General features: G+C 34.5%; 3 protein-coding genes and 1 non-coding gene across 8 annotated transcripts; 2 read left to right on the top strand and 2 right to left on the bottom strand.

Moving 5' to 3' along the window:
- Positions 1–2,830: 2,830 nt before the first annotated feature.
- LOC123867660 lies at positions 2,831–11,220 on the bottom strand. 2 transcript variants are annotated; one of them, XM_045909824.1, is made up of 2 exons: positions 11,157–11,220; positions 2,831–6,272 (listed from the first exon to the last, which is right to left on the bottom strand). In XM_045909824.1, the coding sequence occupies exon 2, from the start codon at positions 6,270–6,272 to the stop codon at positions 3,063–3,065; it is 3,210 nt and encodes a 1,069-aa protein (XP_045765780.1). In that variant the 5' UTR covers positions 11,157–11,220; the 3' UTR covers positions 2,831–3,062. The 2 variants fall into 2 exon arrangements, with proteins under 2 accessions (XP_045765780.1, XP_045765779.1); XM_045909823.1 differs by lacking the exon at positions 11,157–11,220 and adding an exon at positions 9,445–9,867.
- LOC123867666 (RNA-binding motif protein, X-linked 2) lies at positions 11,027–19,930 on the top strand. 2 transcript variants are annotated; one of them, XM_045909841.1, is made up of 6 exons: positions 11,027–11,043; positions 18,213–18,275; positions 18,350–18,502; positions 18,629–18,758; positions 19,242–19,385; positions 19,661–19,930. In XM_045909841.1, the coding sequence occupies exons 2-6, from the start codon at positions 18,262–18,264 to the stop codon at positions 19,772–19,774; spliced, it is 555 nt and encodes a 184-aa protein (XP_045765797.1). In that variant the 5' UTR covers positions 11,027–11,043; positions 18,213–18,261; the 3' UTR covers positions 19,775–19,930. The 2 variants fall into 2 exon arrangements, with proteins under 2 accessions (XP_045765797.1, XP_045765796.1); XM_045909840.1 differs by lacking the exon at positions 11,027–11,043 and having other exon boundaries at positions 18,144–18,275.
- On the bottom strand, positions 12,746–17,342 carry LOC123867667 (transcription initiation factor TFIID subunit 13-like). Of its 3 annotated transcripts, XR_006796476.1 has the most exons (6): positions 17,173–17,341; positions 16,872–17,050; positions 16,357–16,514; positions 15,561–15,605; positions 13,457–13,491; positions 12,746–12,835 (listed from the first exon to the last, which is right to left on the bottom strand). XR_006796476.1 is itself a non-coding variant. In XM_045909843.1 (5 exons), the coding sequence occupies exons 1-4, from the start codon at positions 17,212–17,214 to the stop codon at positions 13,487–13,489; spliced, it is 384 nt and encodes a 127-aa protein (XP_045765799.1). In that variant the 5' UTR covers positions 17,215–17,342; the 3' UTR covers positions 12,746–12,835; positions 13,457–13,486. The 3 variants fall into 3 exon arrangements, 2 of the variants coding, with proteins under 2 accessions (XP_045765799.1, XP_045765798.1); XM_045909843.1 differs by lacking the exon at positions 15,561–15,605 and having other exon boundaries at positions 17,173–17,342; XM_045909842.1 differs by lacking the exons at positions 12,746–12,835; positions 13,457–13,491 and having other exon boundaries at positions 15,431–15,605.
- Trnar-ucu lies at positions 13,976–14,048 on the top strand. Its single transcript has one exon. It is a non-coding gene; the product is annotated as a tRNA-Arg (tRNA).
- Positions 19,931–20,171: the final 241 nt, after the last annotated feature.

The following is a 20,171-nucleotide window of genomic DNA, read 5'->3' as shown; positions in this document are numbered from 1 at the left end:
CTGAAAATATCAGCATTCTAACGACAGAATTTACAGATTTGCTTTACCCATAAGAGGCGTAGAGGGGGGGAATTTCGAATTTCTTAATTTTCCTGTAGTTTGTAGTCAATTTCTAGTCTACATACCAAATTTCAGTCTTCTAGGACTTCGGGAAGTACCTTAGAGGTTTTGAGTAGAGGTTTTGATGATCATCAGTGAGGGACGAAATCGGCGTATTTTAGGTATCAATAAATCTGTAACCATAAAAGCTAGATATTTGATACTTGGTATATTTGGTAAATTTGCTGAGGACACCTTATACTGAAAATTTCAGCTTTCTAGCGTCATCCAGACCGAAGTTATGACGGGTCGAAAATACGGCGAAACACTTCGAGAAAAAGGTACGTAGCGCCCCGGCCGCCGTTTGGCTCGTCTTGGCGGGGGCACTGCCGTGCCCCCTGATAAAGATACTTACAGATTTCACGTCGAAAATTATAATAAAACAACAAGTCCTAACAAGGTCTTGTACAATCTTATCAACCCAGCATATTCGCCCAAGATTTTGGCCCATCATGTACTAGGCTTTTGAGATATTAGAATTTTAAGAACTTGACCATACCTATATAACCATTTCTATTTAATTTATACTAATATAACTTAAGTTTCATGATTCATGGGGCCTGATTTTCTTTAGAATAATTTAATTGTTTCTATAAAAGTAAGGCCTCCTGGCCATTTTACTGCTATTAGCACAAATCCATCACGAGTTGTGCTAATAAGGCCGCGTTTAACTAGGCCTCGAAATATAATTATTGCCTTAATAAAAACCAATTACTAAAAAAAGGCTGAAATATAGACGTATCAAAATATTTGCAAGCAACTTGCATTTTTTTATATTCTGAATATATCATGGGCTTCAAACCTTAGCGGCGTATACGCCTTCAATCTTCACTTTTCACTCAGGAGATACAAATTCTAAATAACTTTGCTGTAACAATCATACATCAAAAAGTTATTTTTCTTTAAAAGATATTTTTACCTCTAGCATTATGATAAAGTGAAACCAAAGACCTTGGTCCTCAGTCGTAAGATAAAGAATTATTTTCATAACAATTTTTGTTCATAATTATATTTTTTTATATACTAATGGTAGGTGCCTAAATCAGTTTTAGAAGTGGTAGCAATGAGGACCATTTGTTCAATTTTCCTTTTAGGCTCTCATGCTACTGGAATCGAAAATCTTTTTTGTATACGCTCTTATAGTTTGAAACCCACAATATTTGTATATTTTTTTATTTTAAACTTGGTGTTGAGATCGGTAGTTACCATAATTTTTGTAAACATAGCTTACATAAATGTTTAGTGCAAGTTTTTTAAGGTCACTAAGCGTAACTAAAATATTCTATGTATCTACTGGCTTCTCATGGTGTAGGTATCCTTGAAATTGGAGATCGGTTATCATGATTTTATGAAGAAAAAAGTTTTTGTTGAAAAGCAGGCAATTTATAAATGAGTCACGTTGTAACATTTCCAAGTACCAGGCCATCTTACTTGGTCACGTAAGGCCGGTCGCACTTTGGATAGTTTTCGCACGAATTTGACTCGTACGAACACGTACATGCACGAATAATCCCGGCCTTCCATCTATGTACTATGGAAGCACGCAGACTGGGTTCCAGTACTTGCAAAAGTAGATATTGTCAAATTCGTACGAAAACGCATACCTTAGCGCCCCTTCGACGTCATTCGCGTAACTCTTATTTCTTCTGTGAGGGAGAAATAGGAATTATGCGATAGAGAGAAATATAAAATTTTAGGACTGTAGCGTGTGCCAACTGAGTTGCACTGCGTCGTCATAGACTCGCTATTTCGCTTTTTTTATTATTATTATCGCTCAGAACTCTTTTAAAAAGAAATCCACGTTATGCTTATAAGTTGCCAGAATTTAGTAGTGACTAAAGGATTTAGAGTAACTATAATACTATGTTATAATCACCATTTCACTGCCATAAATGGCCTATTTATATTACCATAGATATTTGTATAGTCATGATTTTACAGTATGTTGTGAGGAACCAAAGCGTTTATTTCGGCTGTTTAATACAGGTCTAGTCGCCTGAATTGTTAGTTTACACCCTTTAACAGGACTCTCTCCGTCACTCGCTTCATACAATCGTAGTTCCAATTTCATTTGAATATTAAGCAACCAAAGTCCATGAAATTTTGCAGACATATTTTAGAAACTAATATCTGTGTCTGTGGTGTTTTAGATTTTTCTAAAAATATGTAGTTTTAAAATTACAGGGGCTCAAAGATTTGTAAGTAAATTTTTAAGACCGCGTAACTTTGAAACCGAATATTTTAACAGAAATCTGAAAAACCACAGACATAGGATATTAATTTCTAGAATATGTCTGCAAAGGTTCATGGACTTCGGTTGCTTAATATTCAAATGAAATTGGAACTACGTTTGTATGAAGAGAGTGACGGAGAGACCCCTCTTAAAAAGTTTTTGTAGGATGTTATTTATATACCTATTTATAAAGCCTTTGACATGTTATATCGTTATGTTATATATAAAAAGTTAACATTTATTCGGTCCAGTATAGGTACGTTAAAGTCGACTGGACTCATAGTGTGATTTAGATATAGTTTTACAGCCTTTTTGAATACCAATAAAATAGACATACTTAATAGGCAAAAATAGTTAAAAAAACACTATACATTATTTTAATTATTTAATTACTTAAATTATTATTGAATTGTTGAAATTAATAGCCTTAATAAATTGTCACAATTATTTAATTTTAATGTAAATTGCGTAGCGCCTGCACCCCCCTCGTGAAAAAATTATACCTGGGTAAGGCCGTAAAATTGGCCTCATGTGACATAAAAGTAACTTAAAAGTGTGTGGCTGGATAACTTAAAAGTAACATAAAAGTTTTGTAAAGGGACGTCTCCAATATAAGAAAAAACTCCTTTTTGCACAATCATTTATTTATAGCTGTTTAGAAAAGAAATAATAGTTACTTATTTTGAATTTACGAAATCACTTACACATTATATTATATACGATAACTAATTTACAGTTCAAAATAAGTTTCATTAAAATCATCTTTTAATAGGTATTCGTTTTTTTTATTATCTTCTTCGTTCAATTCTATAGTTTTCACAATTGACAAAGAAGGAACAGTATCCGTGTCCATTTTCTTCGGGGTAGTGAATCTCAGTGAGGGTTTTTTTATAGTTTTAAGAAAATTAATAGTGTAGTTTGTATCTTCGTCTTTGGTGTGTATTTCGACTACACGTCCTATATAATATTTCCAAGTTTTGCGAATGTAATATCTTACTAACACATATTGATTAATTTTAATCTTCACATCACTTTCATCATAGACTTTGGTATTTTCGTTTTTGTTAGCTTCTACAATACTAATTACTCCTGAGTTCTGTCTTCCTTCTTCTTTGATTTCGTTTGTTTTTATAGAATCTTTTATGTCATATCTTGCTTTTCCTTCAAAGTCTTCTTCAATATTTTTGGTTTGGTCTCCTTTATTCAAACTACTGAAGTATGTTTTTCTGTTTTCTTCGAAGTCTTTAGTCTTTTGGTTTTCAGTCTTAGTCTTGATTCCTGAACTACTAGCCACCGGGTTTTTATATGGATCAATATTTTCTGTGCTTATGGGAACATCTAATGATTTTTTCAATGAACAAAGGTCAAAATTTGAGTCCACTTTTTTAAATTGTAGTCCACCACATCGTTTCAAATCAAAATATCTTTTATTCCATGGTGAATTTCGAATATCAGATAAAATCGTTACGCCTTTTTGAGATGCTGTTTTTTTTTCAATTCGTACTTCTTTAATTTTTTCATCTATATTTTCTACCAATCGTCTTACTTCTAATCCTTCATTTTCAAAATCAGTTTTACCTGAACCCTTTTCTGCTCTTTTTTCTTGTCTTTCTCTCAAAATATTTTCACCTGATTCTAAATATTCTTCTTGATTATTTTCGTCTAATTCTAAATATTCTTCTTGATAAGTTTCAGAAAAATGTGTAGCATCACTGTCATCTAAATATTCTATTTCAGTACAATCAGACTCAGTGGTGCTTGCCGTGCTTTCCCTTCTCTTTTTTGTACCAACTTTACTTCTCTTTATTGTATTTAATTTGCGTTTTACAGTGTTTCTTGGTTGTGCGTCTTTGTTGATTTCAAATCTGTGTGTTTTTGTAGAATAACAATCACATTTGCCACTCATATTTTTGCAAAAACAACTTAAGTTTCTAAAATTCACAGCATTCTTATCTTTAAATATTACTTGATGAATTTTTAATGTATTAGGCAGAGGTTTTAGATTTTCTATTAGTTCTTCTTGAAGTACTTTTATATCCTCTGGTGGAATATAAAACATTTTTATAAGTCCCTTTTCAGAAAGGACTTCATATGCGGTTTTCGCATCGGGAATATCTTCGCCATGTGCCACTTTTGAGTCTAAAGTACGCTTGACTGCACCACCAATACCGTCCGCGGCACCTTTTCCATGTGCCGCCTCAAAAAAGGACCATGTGGCATGCTCAAAGCCGTACGTTTCAATTTGGCTCAACAAGTAAAAATTTTTTTTATTTCTGTACTGTGATGTTGGTCCGTCGGAGAAAAAATGTAGTGTGTCGACTTGAGGGTATGTGATTTTCAAATATTGTAATATGGGTGTCAAATGAGCCCATATGGCTTCAGGGCTGTGTACGTTTGCGGGGGATATTGAGCAAAATGATGTAGGTCTATCATGATCCTTGATGTAAAGAACACCAGTGTGCAGAGTTATTTGCACTTTAGAAGCTCCGAAGTGTAGGGCTTGTATTTCTGTATGCAACTTGCAAGTATAATTTTCGGAAAAATCTATGTGAATGACTGTTTCATTGTCTTTTAAGTTGGCTATGCAAAATTTGTAACTTTTATATTGATGTGATATATTGTACGAATGAATAAGAAAATTCTTCATATCAGAGTGGAATGCATTAATCAAGTCTTGTATAGTTCCTTCTCTAACCGTTTTTACCATTTTCTTTGTTGTCTTTTTGTGTCCCTCTTCACCGTACTCGTGCTTTTTTAACATCCATACTGGCCATACAATTTCTTCATTCAGGTTGATCTGATCTTCAGTAATAATGACTTTGTCTTTACAAGATTCACACAAGCCATACATACAAGTATTTGATGTTATATCACAAACAAATTTTGATGTTATTTCACTGAGGTCATCGCTTTCGAGGATCGTTAACTGTTTTAATTTTTTTACCATGAACGCCATATTAGAGTGTTTTACACAAGCACATGTATCACGGTCTGAGATTTTAGGTTTGAGTACGTAGAACGGTCTATATTTCTTGAATGTGCTCAATGAAGCCTTTCCACCTTCCGCAACATATTTTTGATGTAATTTTTTTATATGTTCCAATAGATATCTTATCTGTCTCTTTATTTTATTTTTTGTTCTATATTCTTTTTTGCCAGCAGTTGCACGACTATTATCGTCTCGATCGTAAAAGTTTTTGATTTCATTGAATAGTTTCTGTTTGCGTATTTTCCTGTCTCTGTTTGTTCGAATGTTACTTTTGAGCCCTAGGGTATTTTTGAGTTTTGTTTTTAATTTGTATTTTTTCACTACATCGTTAGTTACAATTTTTTTAATAGTATTCTTTTGTGTACCATCAGATTCTTTATACTCGTTCCTTAGTGATTTTACCAAAACATTATGTTCTAAAATCTTCTTTTTCACTATTTCTTTTTGTTGTGTGTTAATTTTCGGTAAATTTTCCTTTATAAAGCTCTCTGTTTGTTTCATAGGTGTAACACTGTCGCTGTCCGTTTCTTGATTTTCTTGATTGGTTTCGGTCTTCTTAAATTCCAGGAATGCTAGATTTAGTTCATCTAGTTTTTTGGACTGCCGATAAAATTTTTTTCTTAGTGCATTGAATCTATTGCGCAATATTTTATTTTCTTTTTGTAACTCTTTATTTTTCCTACGTAATTTATATTCTATATCTTTTTGCGTTTTTGCTGGCTTACTAATATCAACCTTTGCTTGATCAGCTTGTTTTTGTCTTTTCCTTTCTTCCTGCCATTTCTTTCTTCGTTCTATTTTTTCTTCTTCTGTATATTGACTTACTTTCTTTTTATAGTACCGCAAAGCGCACTCAGCAGTCTTCTTTTTCATTTCGTCATATTTGATAGGGTTCTCTCTTTTCAGCTTTTCCCGGTATTTTCTTTGTCTTTCCGCAGGTGTAAGTGGCATCTGTAGGTACAGGAAAAAAATACAAAAATTTCAGTTAGGTAGTATACTATGGCTGCATAGCCTCATGGAGGCTCATTCGATTCCACTTAAATATATATATAAACTAGTTTTTGCTCGGTGCGCGAGCTGCTAAAGCAGCTCACGTGACGTGGTAAGGTTAACTTTATTATATAAAACCAAATTGATTTATTAAGATACATAATTCACCCCGAAAAACCCCATAAAATGACAGGCATTTCTATTTTTTGTAGAAAATGTAAGTCCGCCATCTTGGATTTGAAAATAAATGTCATTATCAAAATCAGCACCCTGGAAAACCCTGAAAACGATATCCATATTATTTTTTTGTAAATTAGGATAATAATTTAATAGGGTGCGTGGGTGCGCGGACCACTAAAGTGGTCCGCGAGCATGCAGAGTTTGTTTCACCGAGTAGACCTTCGGACCCTGATCATCTTTTGCCAAGAAACCACTCTTCCATCTTTTATAGCCTCCGAGATAGACACCGACGAAATTTGTACGGCGGCCATCTTGTTTTTCCAAAATTTTCCACTTTTTCTATTAATCGTTTGGTACTTTCTTCAAAGATTGTGAGTTTCAGCGAAATCGGTTGGAAAACAAAAGTGTTGCAAAAATCACGTCAGTCGCCATCTTGTTTTTCTGAATTGTCATAATTTTTCCCTACTCATATCGCGCATCCGAACATATCTCCCATACATCAATGTATCGTTTTCCGTCTCTTTCTAGGAGAATGAGACATTCATAATCGCCATACAAAATGTATGGAAAAATAAATTCCGCCATTTTGAATTTTTTTTCTATTCATCGAGTAGACCTTCGGATCCTGATCATCTCCTGCCAAGAAACCTCACTTCCATCTTTTATACCCTCCGAGCTGGACACCGGCGAAATTTGTATGGCGGCCATCTTGTTTTTCCAAAATTTTCCACTTTTTCTATTAATCGTTTACTACATTCTTCAAAGATTGTGAGTTTCAACGAAATCGGTTGGAAAACAAAAGAGTTGCGAAAATCATATAGGCCGCCATCTTGTTTTTCTGAAATGTCATAATTTTTCCCTACTCGCCCCCCCCACCCGAACACATCTCTCCTACATTATTGTATCGTTTTCCGTCTCTTTCTAGGAGAATGAGACATCCAATATTCGCCGTACAAAATGTATGGAAAAAAAAATTCCGCCATTTTGGATTTTTTTTCTATTCATCGAGTAGACCTTCGGATCCTGATCATCTCCTGCCAAGAAACCTCACTTCCATCTTTTATACCCTCCGAGCTGGACACCGGCGAAATTTGTATGGCGGCCATCTTTTTTTCGCCATTTTGAATTTTTTTCCAGCTTTTTGGCAATTGGATGACGTCATGAATGACATTTGCTCGAGCACCCCCCACCTATCTTCAATACCTTAAGCGGGCCCTCCACCCGTCTCCGAAACCCTCAATCATCAGCTCTCTCCATAATTTTGGCTTACTAACTTTTTGTTTTCTATTCGACACCATCAGTGAAAAAAAAATTTTTCATACAAAATTTTACAGGAGTTTCTTAGTTGAAAATCTCGAAAATCTCCGCAAAAGTGGCAACACCGGTTGCATATTTCTATACTGCCAGCCGAGATACACAATCGATTCATACATATTGACTTTCCAAAATGTTGCCAACTGCCTCAAAAACGTGATCAAAATTTCGAAAAATGAAAAAAAATACAAAATGGCCGCCAACTCGTTTCATAGAAAAATTTTACACGGTTTCATAATTTTCCTATTAACTACATGATATACCGCGCCCGATGACGTTTCAATCTTTCCTCTCGCTCGCACCCACGCGAAAGGGGATACCGTGAAAAAGACCGTGTCGAAAATCACTTTTACTTTGATAAATTCCAGTGTTGCCAGTCTTCGGTGACAAAAATACCCAAATGTCATTTGTACGAGCAAAACACGTAATCACTCATACTCGGATTTTGCTTAAAGTGCGTATTTCTATTTTTTACAATTTCCCGAAAATCTTGAAATTTCCCTAAAAGTGGGGTAATTTTTTTCCTCCAATCTATACCCCGAGTCTATACGTACAATCGCTTCATAGAAGCCGAATCGCTCCGATGTTGCCAACTTTGAGATATTCGAATTTTAAAATTGCGTTTTTTCGTACCTCGAACAAAATGGCCGCTATGACAGCCGCCATCTTGAATTTTTAAAAACCATTCCCGTTTTGTCAAAATACAGGATGATCGTGGGCGAAACACGAAAAAATAATTATCCTCGACTACCCCGTTTTGGATCTGTGACGCCGCGGTTTGGGGTCGAAAAATCAAAATTTTGAAAACACTACAGCTCGGCCGCCATCTTGTTTTTCCAATTTTTTCTACATTTTCTGTTAATCGTTTACTATTTTCTTCAAAGTTTGCAAAATTCAACGAAATCGGTTGGAAAACAACGGAGCTGCAAAAATCACACCGGCCGCCATCTTGTTTTTCTGAAATGTCATAATTTTTCCCCAGAGGGTTCCCGAAACCGAACGCAACTCCCTCACATCACTATATCATTTTCCGTCTCCTTCTAGGAGAACAATTATGTCAATGAGTGAGTGAGTCAGTGAGTGGTAATTGAGCTATATATAGTATAATAATGAAAATGAATCGCCTAAATGTTCGCAAAAATGTGTGCATAACTCTAGAACGACTGCACCAAATTAGATGATTCTTTTTTTGGTATGTTTGTAATCAGAACTAGGTTTGTAACGGGATCAAAAAGAAAAACAGGATCAAAAGGATCAATGGGATCAAAAGGATCAACGGGATAAAATTTTAATATGTACTCGGACAAAGTCGGGCGGGCCGCTAGTAGTATTCATAATTATTAAAGATTTTTTAAATTAACTTCATTCAATGCACGTAACTTTTTATTTACCTAATTGATAATTATAAGTTTAATTATTTTTTAAAGTTTCTATATGAATAAGGCCTTACATCACTTTTATGTTACGTAACTTAAAAATGTGACATAAATGTCACATAAAAGCTAACCTCTCGTCAAAACATTTTCACTTTAACGGTTAAACGACAAGAATAAAAGCACGTACACAGCCTCTAGCTATTCCTCAAACATTAGATTCATCAAAATAATAAGTCTCCTATAGTAAATGAATACAGTTTTACCTTTATTCAGATGGAATCAATTTATAACTAACAAAAATGACTCAATTCCACTCGAAAACAAAAGCTCACTGCTACAAACATGGCCGACGAGTGAAAAAACGTAGCATAGACAAGTAGACTATGGTGTTGCCATATTAAACAAATGAATTCTGCTGCTCAAATGCTAAGTTTTAGTAAAAAATATCGTAACATAAAATACGTGACTTAAAAGTATCAGTATCCGTGGACACGATGTTAATGTACCAGAATTTTATGATTTGATTATTATCTAATCCTGCCTGATACTGTAATTTTGTAGAATAGGTATTAATTTATTCATAAGAACTTTAAAATGGTCAAATACAAATACAGCAAAAATTCAAAATTGATACATATGGCCCCAGGGCGAGTGTGGGACATTTAATTTTGTATTGAAAATATTGTGATCACCAGGGGCGTAGCTACCGCCGTATTTGCCGTATCAATTATACGGGGCCCCCGGGCCACGGGGGCCCCCAAAGTGTGTAAGGAAAAAGAATAAAAACTTTCTAATTTATTTTATTTTACAAATGACAAAATTCTATAAAGCAATTCCTTTTTTTCCCGCCTTAAGCGTGCGTTCAAAAGTTGGCAACACTACATCGTTATGGCGGGCTGCGGGACTTCCCCGTTTTACTTACTTCATCTTCAACTCAGCGGTGAATCCCCGGGAATCCTTCATCGATATCGCGATGTACGTGTACGTTGTTGTACTTTGCATACCACGGAGCGCAGTGCACTGTTTTTAAAAACAGTAACCGAAAGATAACGAAGCGTTTTTTTGATGAGTTATCACAAGATGAGAGAATTTCCGACCCGGAATCCTATTTCAAAGTCAATGTATACTATTGCTGTTTAGATATATTAATTTCTCAAACTAAAGAAAGATTTCAGAGCCTTTGCAACCTGAGTAGTATATTCGAAATATTACAACCGGAGAAACTCCTATCTTCTTCAAGCGAAGAGATATTAAACGCTTCCGGAAAACTGTCTGCTAAATACAGTAAAGACATCTCACTTAATCTTTGTGACCAATTAAAGGCTCTAAAAACATGCTTAAATTCTGAAATTAAAAAAATTTATTCCTTTAAAGAACTCATTGAATTATTGCTAGTAAAATTCAATAGTCTTGCATCCAGTTTTCCCGAGGTAATCACAGCATGCTTTTTATTCTTGACCCTTCCAGTTACAACCGCAACGGCAGAAATAAGTTTTTCAAAATTAAAACTAATAAAAAATTACTTAAGAACTTCGATGGGACAAGAACGGCTGTCAGACATCTCACTATTGTCCATAGAGGCAGAAACTTTAGAAAAACTAAAATCATCATCAGCCATAAATGATTTAATAAATCAGTTTGCCGATAAAAAGGCAAGGAGAGTGAATATTTAAAATTCGATTTTTATTTGTAAAATGGGTAAATTATGTGATAAATAAATATTACTTCACACAATATTTTTTTTCTTTTGTGAAAAATCTTTACCTCCATATAAGGGCCTCCAAAAAAATTTTTATACGGGGCCCCGACAAGGCACGCTACGCCACTGGTGATCACATATTATTTTTATGAAAAATAATTAATTATAATATGTTTTGAGAATGTTTGTATAAATAACCTATTAGAAAAACTATTATACAAACCTAAGAAAAAAGAATTTTATAGGTAATATATAAGATTTTATTTTATTACTTACCGGACGCTGGAGCTAATATAAAATAATCCATTTTTATCGGCCTTACCCACCTACTCATAAAAACTATATATAAAAGACTTATTTGATAAAACTACTCAATAAAAAATAATTAAATCATTTAACAGTTTTGAGATAGAAACCTTTACTCTAACCACGGAATAACATAATAGAGGAATAACACACAAATGACAGAGACAAACAAGTCAGTGGGCGTTAACAATTTACCTATTGACACATTGCATTGGTGGGTGACTCAAAATGGTCAACGCCCACTGTCTTTTTGTCTCTGTCATTTATATGAGAGTAACAGAGAGACCCCTATAGTAACTTCTCTCCCTAGATAGAGTATACTTAGGACTTCGTCTGTGTTAGTGTTGACTGGCGGGCGTGCTCTGCCTTTTTGGAGTGTTTGTTTTTTTTTTGTTAAAACTGACTGGAAAGTGCTCTAAGGGGGTGCCGTGCGTATGTCGGCGAGCGCCGGCACAAACGGAGTCCGTTATTGTATAGTTTAACTAACTTGTTACAAATAACTACAAACTTGACATTAGCTAATCTTTGTAAAGCCAGACGAGATAGAAAAAAAAAAAGAGTATACTTACCGAAAAAGTAGTTGATGGTTGGATAGGCGCAACGCAAGCAATTTAGATTATGTTGTAGTAATTTATGACTGTCGTCCTGTTGTATTGATTTTTTAATATTGCTTTATGTAAATTTGAATATTTGTGTTGTAATTTGCTTGTTTTGTAATCGCACAAATAAATGATTAGTAAGTAGTTACTTTGTGTTTTATTGCGAAACGAAAAACTAAATTAAGCCTGACTACAAACAAATGGGTACAGCTTGTAATAACAAGTGTAAATTAAAAATTTCTAACACCCCCGACAAGTGAAGGTTACAGTAACTAGAAAAGAGCTGATAACTTTCAAATGGCTGAACCGATTTTCTAAGTAAGAACACTCTCGATCAAACCACCTTTCAAACAAAAAAAAAAATTAAAATCGGTTCATTAGTTTAGGAGCTACGATGCCACAGAGATACACACGTCAAACTTATAACACCCCTCTTTTTTGGGATGGGGACGCCCTGAACAACCGCGTGCTAACGCGGTGCGGGGCGTGCCTCCGCCTCATACGCCGATTGCCATCTCGATCTGTCGCGTACTATATCCACCTCCATTCTAGAGTTATTATTTTTAACCCCCGACCCAAAGACGCTCCTAAACTAATGAACCGATTTTAATTTAGTTTTTTTTTGTTTAAAAGATTGCTTGATCGAGTGTTCTTAGCTAAATCGGTTCAGCCATTTGAAAGTTATCAGCTCTTTTCTAGTTACTGTAGCCTTCACTCGTCGGGGGTGTTATAAATTTCTAATTTACACTTGTTATTTAGGGAAATAATACTAATCTATGTCTGTCTTGGTTGTATTACCCAGTAAGGAATTCATCGTAGATATATATCCTACTATCATATTCCCGCGGGAAAACAACATTGCTTCGTGATATATTTAGTAAGCAGGTAAGTAAGTAGCTAACTAAGTACTTATGTAAATGAAGGTACCTAGGGAAGATTAAAATAAAAGATCATTATTTTAATAAAGATATCAATTTATTAGTTTAGATAATAAACGCTCATCTTCACTGTATGTCGTGGACTTTGCGAGCACAATATTACAAATCAAATCTGGAAATAAAGTTTGAGATTAGTTAAAATCTCTTCTATTTGGGGACGCTATACAAGGCCTGTACCCCAGGAAGCATACATATATACAAAAGTATCATTATTATCATCAGCCTTTGGAAGTCCACAGTTGGACATAGGCCTTCCTTATAGAGCGCCACCACACCCGGTCCTCAGCCTTCCTCATCCAGCCACTTCCCGCCAGCCGCTTTATATCGTCGGTCCATCGTGCTGGAGGGCGTTCCACACTGCGCTTGCTTAAACGCGGTCTCCACTCAAGGACTTTCCGGCTCCAACGGCCATCGCCTCTATGACAGGCATGGCCTGCCCACTGCCACTTCAGCTTGCTAATAGTTTGGGCTATGTCAGTGACCTTGGTTCTCCTGCGAATCTCCTTATTTCGGATTTTATCCCTCAGGGAAACAAAAGTATAGGTATTAAAATACTATTAATTATAGGTACACCTACATATATAGGCAGACTTAAAAGTTAATTTAGAAGATTCATTTGCGGTATGACGATGCGGCATAACTTGGTGTAGGAACAACCAGTCTTAGCCAGTCGTGTGTTAAATAAAATGTTATTATAATTATGTATAATATTGTATAGGTAATAGTTACTTACTTATAAGCCTCACTCAAACATCCATTATTTTCATTCTGAAATAATAGTAAAATACAATTACAGTCATCGCCGGGTAGGTATTCCTGAAGGTACAAAAATAAAAAGTTTATACCATAAATTAGATGCTACTTATATTTTAAACAATCAATTACCAGTTTTAGATGACTAATTACAAGTGTAAATTAATTTATAACACACCCGACAAGTGAAGGTTACAATAACTAGAAAAGAGCTGATAACTTTCAAACGGCTGAACCGATTTTCTTGGATTATATAGCTAAGAACACTCTCGATCAAGCCACCTTTCAAACAAAAAAAAACTAAATTAAAATCGGTTCATTACTTTAGGAGTTACGATGCCACAGATATATACACAGATACACACGTCCAACTTATAACACCCCTCTTTTTGGGTTGGAGGTTAAAAGTACAATAGCTGAAGAATTTTCGATAAGAATAAAATATATATAATTGTATAGATCCTACGATATGTTGTACTTTACTACTGCTTTACACAGTGTCCCTGTGGCGCAGAGGATAGCGCGTTGGACTTCTAATCCAAAGGTCGTGGGTTCGATCCCCACCAGGGATGGTCAACTTAAATTTTAGATCATTTTATAATAAAACCGGTTAAGACTTCTTTGACATACCCAATTAATTTGTTAAATTTTAAACTAATATTGGACAGTTATGTTCTCATATTTTTAAAATTTTTATAAGTATATTTTATTATGTAGATGTACCTGTAGTCAGTATTAAAACAAGTTAGAATTTGTAACTATTAGTACACCAAGTGTTTATGAGACGAGCGGCATTTTACTGACGACAGGGTACCAAGGGTGACTGCCGAGGTATAAGGTCATATGGTTATTTGAACGATACTATAACTGAATCACACGTTTTTAAAATTTTTGTCTGTCTGTCTGTTTGAAAAGGCTAATCTTGGGAACGGCTGAACCGATTTTGACGGGATTTTCACTGACAAGTAGAGAATTGACCAGGGAGTAACATAGGCTACTTTTTTAACCGACTTTCAAAGAGGGAGTTGTGTTTTTCTACCTATGTACACCGAAATTTCCGAGATTTCTGAACCGATTTGCGTCATTTCTTTTTTAATCGATAGAGGAAGTTTGCGACATTGTTTCATATAAAATTTGGATTCCAACTCCTCGATCCTGATGCTGCAGGGGATCTGACCAATCCACGCGGGCGAAGCTGCGGGCATCAGCTAGTTGTAACTATAGCAGTCACCTGTGTTCTCGCATTGTGCCTTTATGAACAAAAAAAACACATAGGGTTTTTTTATTACTAAATTGTCTTTCAAAACCATGTTCTAAGTTCTAACATCCAATGCCAAAAAATGGTCAAAACAGATATGCTATTTTTTCTTTCATTCCAACTTTCTTACTCTCTCTCTTATATTCTATTCCCACTTTTCTCTAAAGTACTATGTTAGTCAAATGAAAAATGAAGGTTATAGGGAAGTACTCATTTGCTGGGCGCAGTCTCACTAACTGTACAGTTCGCAGCAAATTTTGTTTCTACAATATATTTAGGGGAAATGTTGTGGGCAGGTCGTTAGGTTTGCTAGTCGGCACAAAGCACAGCCTTTGATTTGCAGCTCAGTTAGTCGACCGCAAATTATACGCCAAGTGAGACTGCAGCCTTAGTAATGTATTCATTATACTAAAAACCATAGTAAGTGTAAAGCCTGAGTGCTTGGTCTAGTCGAGCGCTAAACGGCGCAGGTTGGGCAGCGTTCGTTTCAAACACAAGTTCATACACAAGAGCACAGTGGCATCCAGACCCGACACACTCTGTTGCTGGTGTTACCACTGACCGTACACTGCACACCCTGCAGTACAAGCCTCAATCAGGCCTTACTCTTATATGTCGATTTTACTTGCTTGCTTGCATCAAACATTGTAGGGTGGCCATTTGGGTGGTAAGGGTTATTTTAAGACATACACAAAATGTTAGTTAGTGCTGAACATTTATTAGCAGATCACAATGACACACAAAGCACAATATTGTTATTAACAGCTTTAGTACATACAGTGCAAAACACAAAAGCAATGTGTCAATAGGTAATTTTGTTACTTGCATCATCAGACTGAGAGTGACGACCACCAAAGTTATTGTTGGTCTTCTATAAGTGAAAAATATTTTAGATGATACAAAAAAAATGACACTTCACTTACTTAACTAACATATTTATAATTTAGTTAATTATAATAATATGCAACAAGATAGCTATGCAAAAAACATTTTAGTTGCATTTATATAAAGTTATATTTCAGAGTATTTTTATTAGTTGCAGTTGTCTTTTCTTAAGAGTTACTTATCTTTATTTGAGCATTTGAGAACTATAAGTAATTTTAATATACTTACTAACAGCAAACTATTAATATGAAACTATTATTCAAGTAACATACATAGGTCAACATAAATCAATTAAATACAATAAATTAATTATATTTTATCAGCAGTTAGCATTTTAGATTGACATTGTTGTATACTATGCGAGTAAAAACATACTGCATCACCTATAAATAGTTTTTACTAGAGTAAACACAGAGATTTTTAGTTTTTATTGTTTACAAGAGAGCTTTATTTTACAGTGTAAACATCTCCCTACTTCCCCTCACTCCTCTACAACTCCCACCATATAACTGATTTCTATAATAACAAACTCTTGAGTTTGGATGGTTTAACTTTACTTTAAACTAAATCAATTATAAATAATAATTAATATTCATACTAATAACAAAAAAATGGGCTGTCCCTTTAAATTGGTTCTAGAGATTTTACACTTTTTAGAGTTTTATATAAAGCAATTTCAAAAATATGATTGTTTTTACCATGCAAAACATTTTACAATAATTACTATGATTACTTACCAACATATTTAACTTCATCAAAGGCTTTTCTAGCCTTCTTAAGTTCCTCATTCATGGTAAGCAGGTCTTTTACTCTTGCATATTTACGGGGGTCTTTTCGCACAAGAAAGATAATGTCTTCAACCTGAACTCTGCCTGTTCTACCAACTTCCATTGCCCTAAAACATGTTCAGAATTTACAACTTTATCACTTTTAAATTTATTTTATCACTATTTAATATATTATAAGACAAAAAGCGACATGTATTGACTTTTAATGTCTAAGCTTCCAAGTGCATTCCTTTCCTTTAGTTTACAGTTCACATCAATATTTAAAACATTCACAGGCAAGGCTTATGATATAGGTTTATAATTATATATCACATTCACATTTAGTTTTAAAAAGTAAGTTTATCTGTGCGAATCACTTGCCTTTGGACATTCAACCTTAATAACTTCATTATTATAAGAAATAGAGCCTTATGAACTTTCCTTTTAAATACCAAATGTAGCAGACAGTCTTGGGCTTTCCTTACCTGTGAGTAGTTTCCGTAATAAATTCGATAACAAGGTCTTCTAGAAAATCAACACTTTCCGTGTAAGGATTCCGATCGTCACCAAAACCATACATCATGCATCGCAGCTCCTTACTGAATAATCTTTTTCTACCGGATGCTGTTGCTCCCAATTGTTGATCAGTATCTTCATCATCGAACTGAAAATCAACAAATGAAATCAAAAACAATCAGCAAATAAATGATTTGATTTGAAAACGATAAAAGTATAATTATTTATCGAATTTAAAAAATCTATTACAAACTGTGATTTAGTTCTTACTTGGTCAAATTGATCTTGATTGTCTGGTGTAGGAGTAGTCATATTAAAACTTTCGAATCCGCTTGGTGGTTTTCAGAGCGCCTATTTATGCTTTATAGTAATTTTAATGATTCTCACTAGATTCTGTTCTACCAAGTACCAAACAAATTACAAAACATGAAATTAAAATTATTATTCTTGTTGTTGACGTTGACAAATGACAATAGTTTTTTTTTCTCTCGTCTGGCTTTACAAAGATTAGCCAATGTCAAGTATGTAGTTATTTGTAACAAGTTAGTTAAACTACACAAGTGTGGACCCCGTCTGTACTGGTGCTCGCCGACATACGCACGGCACCCCCTTAGAGCGCTTCCCAGTCAGATTTAACAAAAAAAAACACTCCAAAAAGGCAGAGCACGACCGCCAGCTAACACCAACACAGACGAAGTCATGACAATAGTTTGACATCACTTTGACCAACTTTTTTTTTTCTCTGGCTTCACACAGATCAGCCAATATCAAGTTTGACTTCGTCTATGGTGGCGTTTGCTGGCGCGTGTGTTATGATTTTTTGGAGTGTTTTTTGTTGGAAGTGGCCGGTTTTTGTGTTCTGCTGGTGTTTATTGGTCGTGGAACTGACTGGAAAGCGCTCTAAAGGGGCGCCGCGCGTATGTCGGCGGGCGCCGGCACAGACGAAGTCTATACTTAGTTTCCCTAACTTGTAAATAACTACAAACTTGACATTGGCTAATCAGTGCAAAGCCAGACAAGAGAAAAAAAAATTACAAGTTAGGGAAACTATATATATATGTATGGACTTCGTCTATACACGCACGGCGCCCTTTTATAGCGCTTTCCAGTCAGTTCCAAATATAGTAGATAATCTATGCTACGAAGCTAGCAGTCCGATGACTCCTAGCTTTCGTTTAGAATCCAGAGCTGGGAAGCCAGTAAAAAAATAATCCGAATTTAAATATTGATCTGTGTTTTGACATTGACAATTACGTTTTGTAACACAAAAATTTAAAATATATACCTATGTTGAGTTTGTTAAAAATTACTTAAAATAATTCAGAATCAACGAGAAATTAATTTTAATTACAGATCACAATGAACCCTATGACGTAAGAATCATTATAAAAGTTTCTTTAGAACAAATTTTGAACAATAGATAATGTCAAAATATTTTTTGTTACAGAAACGTAAAAAATGTATTGAAATTAAGTGAACGAGAGCTCACCGGCAACTCGAAGAGTTCCTGGCATGATCAATACAAAGACAGCGCTTGGTTGTTCATAGGAGGTTTGCCTTATGATTTGACTGAAGGAGATATTATTTGTGTTTTTTCCCAGTAAGTTTTCACACCATTCCAAGAAGCAGACTCATTTATGTTAGATTATACAACTTAGTAGGTAAACGTTATTGAAAATTGTTAAATTTAATTTAATACACTAATATGTATTTTTTACTTGTAAAGGTATGGAGAAATTGTCAATATCAATTTAGTGAGAGATAAAGGGACAGGCAAATCAAGAGGGTTTGCATTTATTTGCTTTGAAGATCAGAGGTCCACTATCCTTGCTGTGGATAATTTAAATGGGATTAAGGTAAATATCATCATTATCAACCCATTGCTGGCTCACTACTAAGCACAGGTCTCATCTCTGAATGGGAAGTTTTCAGACATAGTCCACCCTGATAGCCTAGTGGGGATTAGCAGACTTCATCACACACCTTTGTTTTAAGAACATTATAGAAAACTCTAAGTCATACAGGTTTCCTCATGATGTTTTCCTTCACCATTTAAGCAAGTAAGCACCATTAAAATACAATTAGTTCTGAAAAGTTAGGATGGAACTAACCACTAGGCTCTTTTTAGGGCTCCGTATTTATACTAAGTGAGGTTGTTTATATTTTAATTATTATAATATTGTTATAGTACAAAATTATTTTTAATATAACATCACACAAAAACCCTTAGCTGCAGTCATGTGACATACTCACAAATATCCGAGAGCTGGTGCAGGATAATGGCAGGATACTTTTTTTTTTAAATTAAGCATGACAATAATACATACTTTTGAGTTTAGATTTTAGGTCGAACAATTCGTGTGGACCACTGTGAACAGTACCGTGCCCCAAATGCAGATATGAGCAAAGTTGATGATCTGACAGCATTAGTACGAGCAGAAGGATGTGCACCAACACTTCAAATAGATGCACCTGTTAAACAGGTAAGCGGGTTTAGTCTTCTTCAATGATAAACACTTAACTACCATCTAACCTAATAGGACAAGTGAATAAATCAAAATCTGTTTATTCTTTTTTATTCTACACAGCATATTTAAAACACCAAGTAAATGTTTGGTCATAAGGCTTTTCAGTTGGAACTAATCATGGATAAAACCTTCCATCTGACAACTATTTCGTGATAATTTATTACTGTTTACTAATGAACAACCAACTATGGACCTATTTATAAAAATTGTAATTCTTATATTTTTCACAGGAAAAAGAGCACAAAGAAAAGAAAAAGAAACATAAAGAGAAGAAAAGCAAAAAGAAAAAGAAAACCAGGAGCAAATCTGATTCTGATGCTAGTTCAAGTGATAAAGATATTTAGCATTAAGCAATGAAATATTTTGTAATTATGAACAACTCTTTTCACTTTAATGATAAAATAGATAAGCTAATGGGTAGTTATAAAAATTGAGATTTTATAATAATGGTCAAAATATTGCTTCAAATCAGATTATCTAAATATATAAAAAGTCCTGACTTTTTGGCTAATTCATCAACACCCAGCCCAAACCTTTATCACTTTGGTTTTGAGAATAGTAATTTTGCATCTGTAGTATGTACATCATAATAACATGAGATTTGATAAATATTAAACACTTTTATTACAACAATCAGATATATAATAAAATATGCAGTACATACACCATGTGAATATAAATTGTTAACATTAATACAATAATAGACAATAAAAATAATACTGAAGAGTGGAGCAGAGCAAA

The sequence above is a fragment of the Maniola jurtina genome, chromosome 8, assembly GCF_905333055.1.
Source record: "Maniola jurtina chromosome 8, ilManJurt1.1, whole genome shotgun sequence".
Lineage (NCBI taxonomy): Eukaryota > Metazoa > Arthropoda > Insecta > Lepidoptera > Nymphalidae > Maniola > Maniola jurtina.
This window is presented reverse-complemented; position numbering and strand designations above follow the sequence as displayed.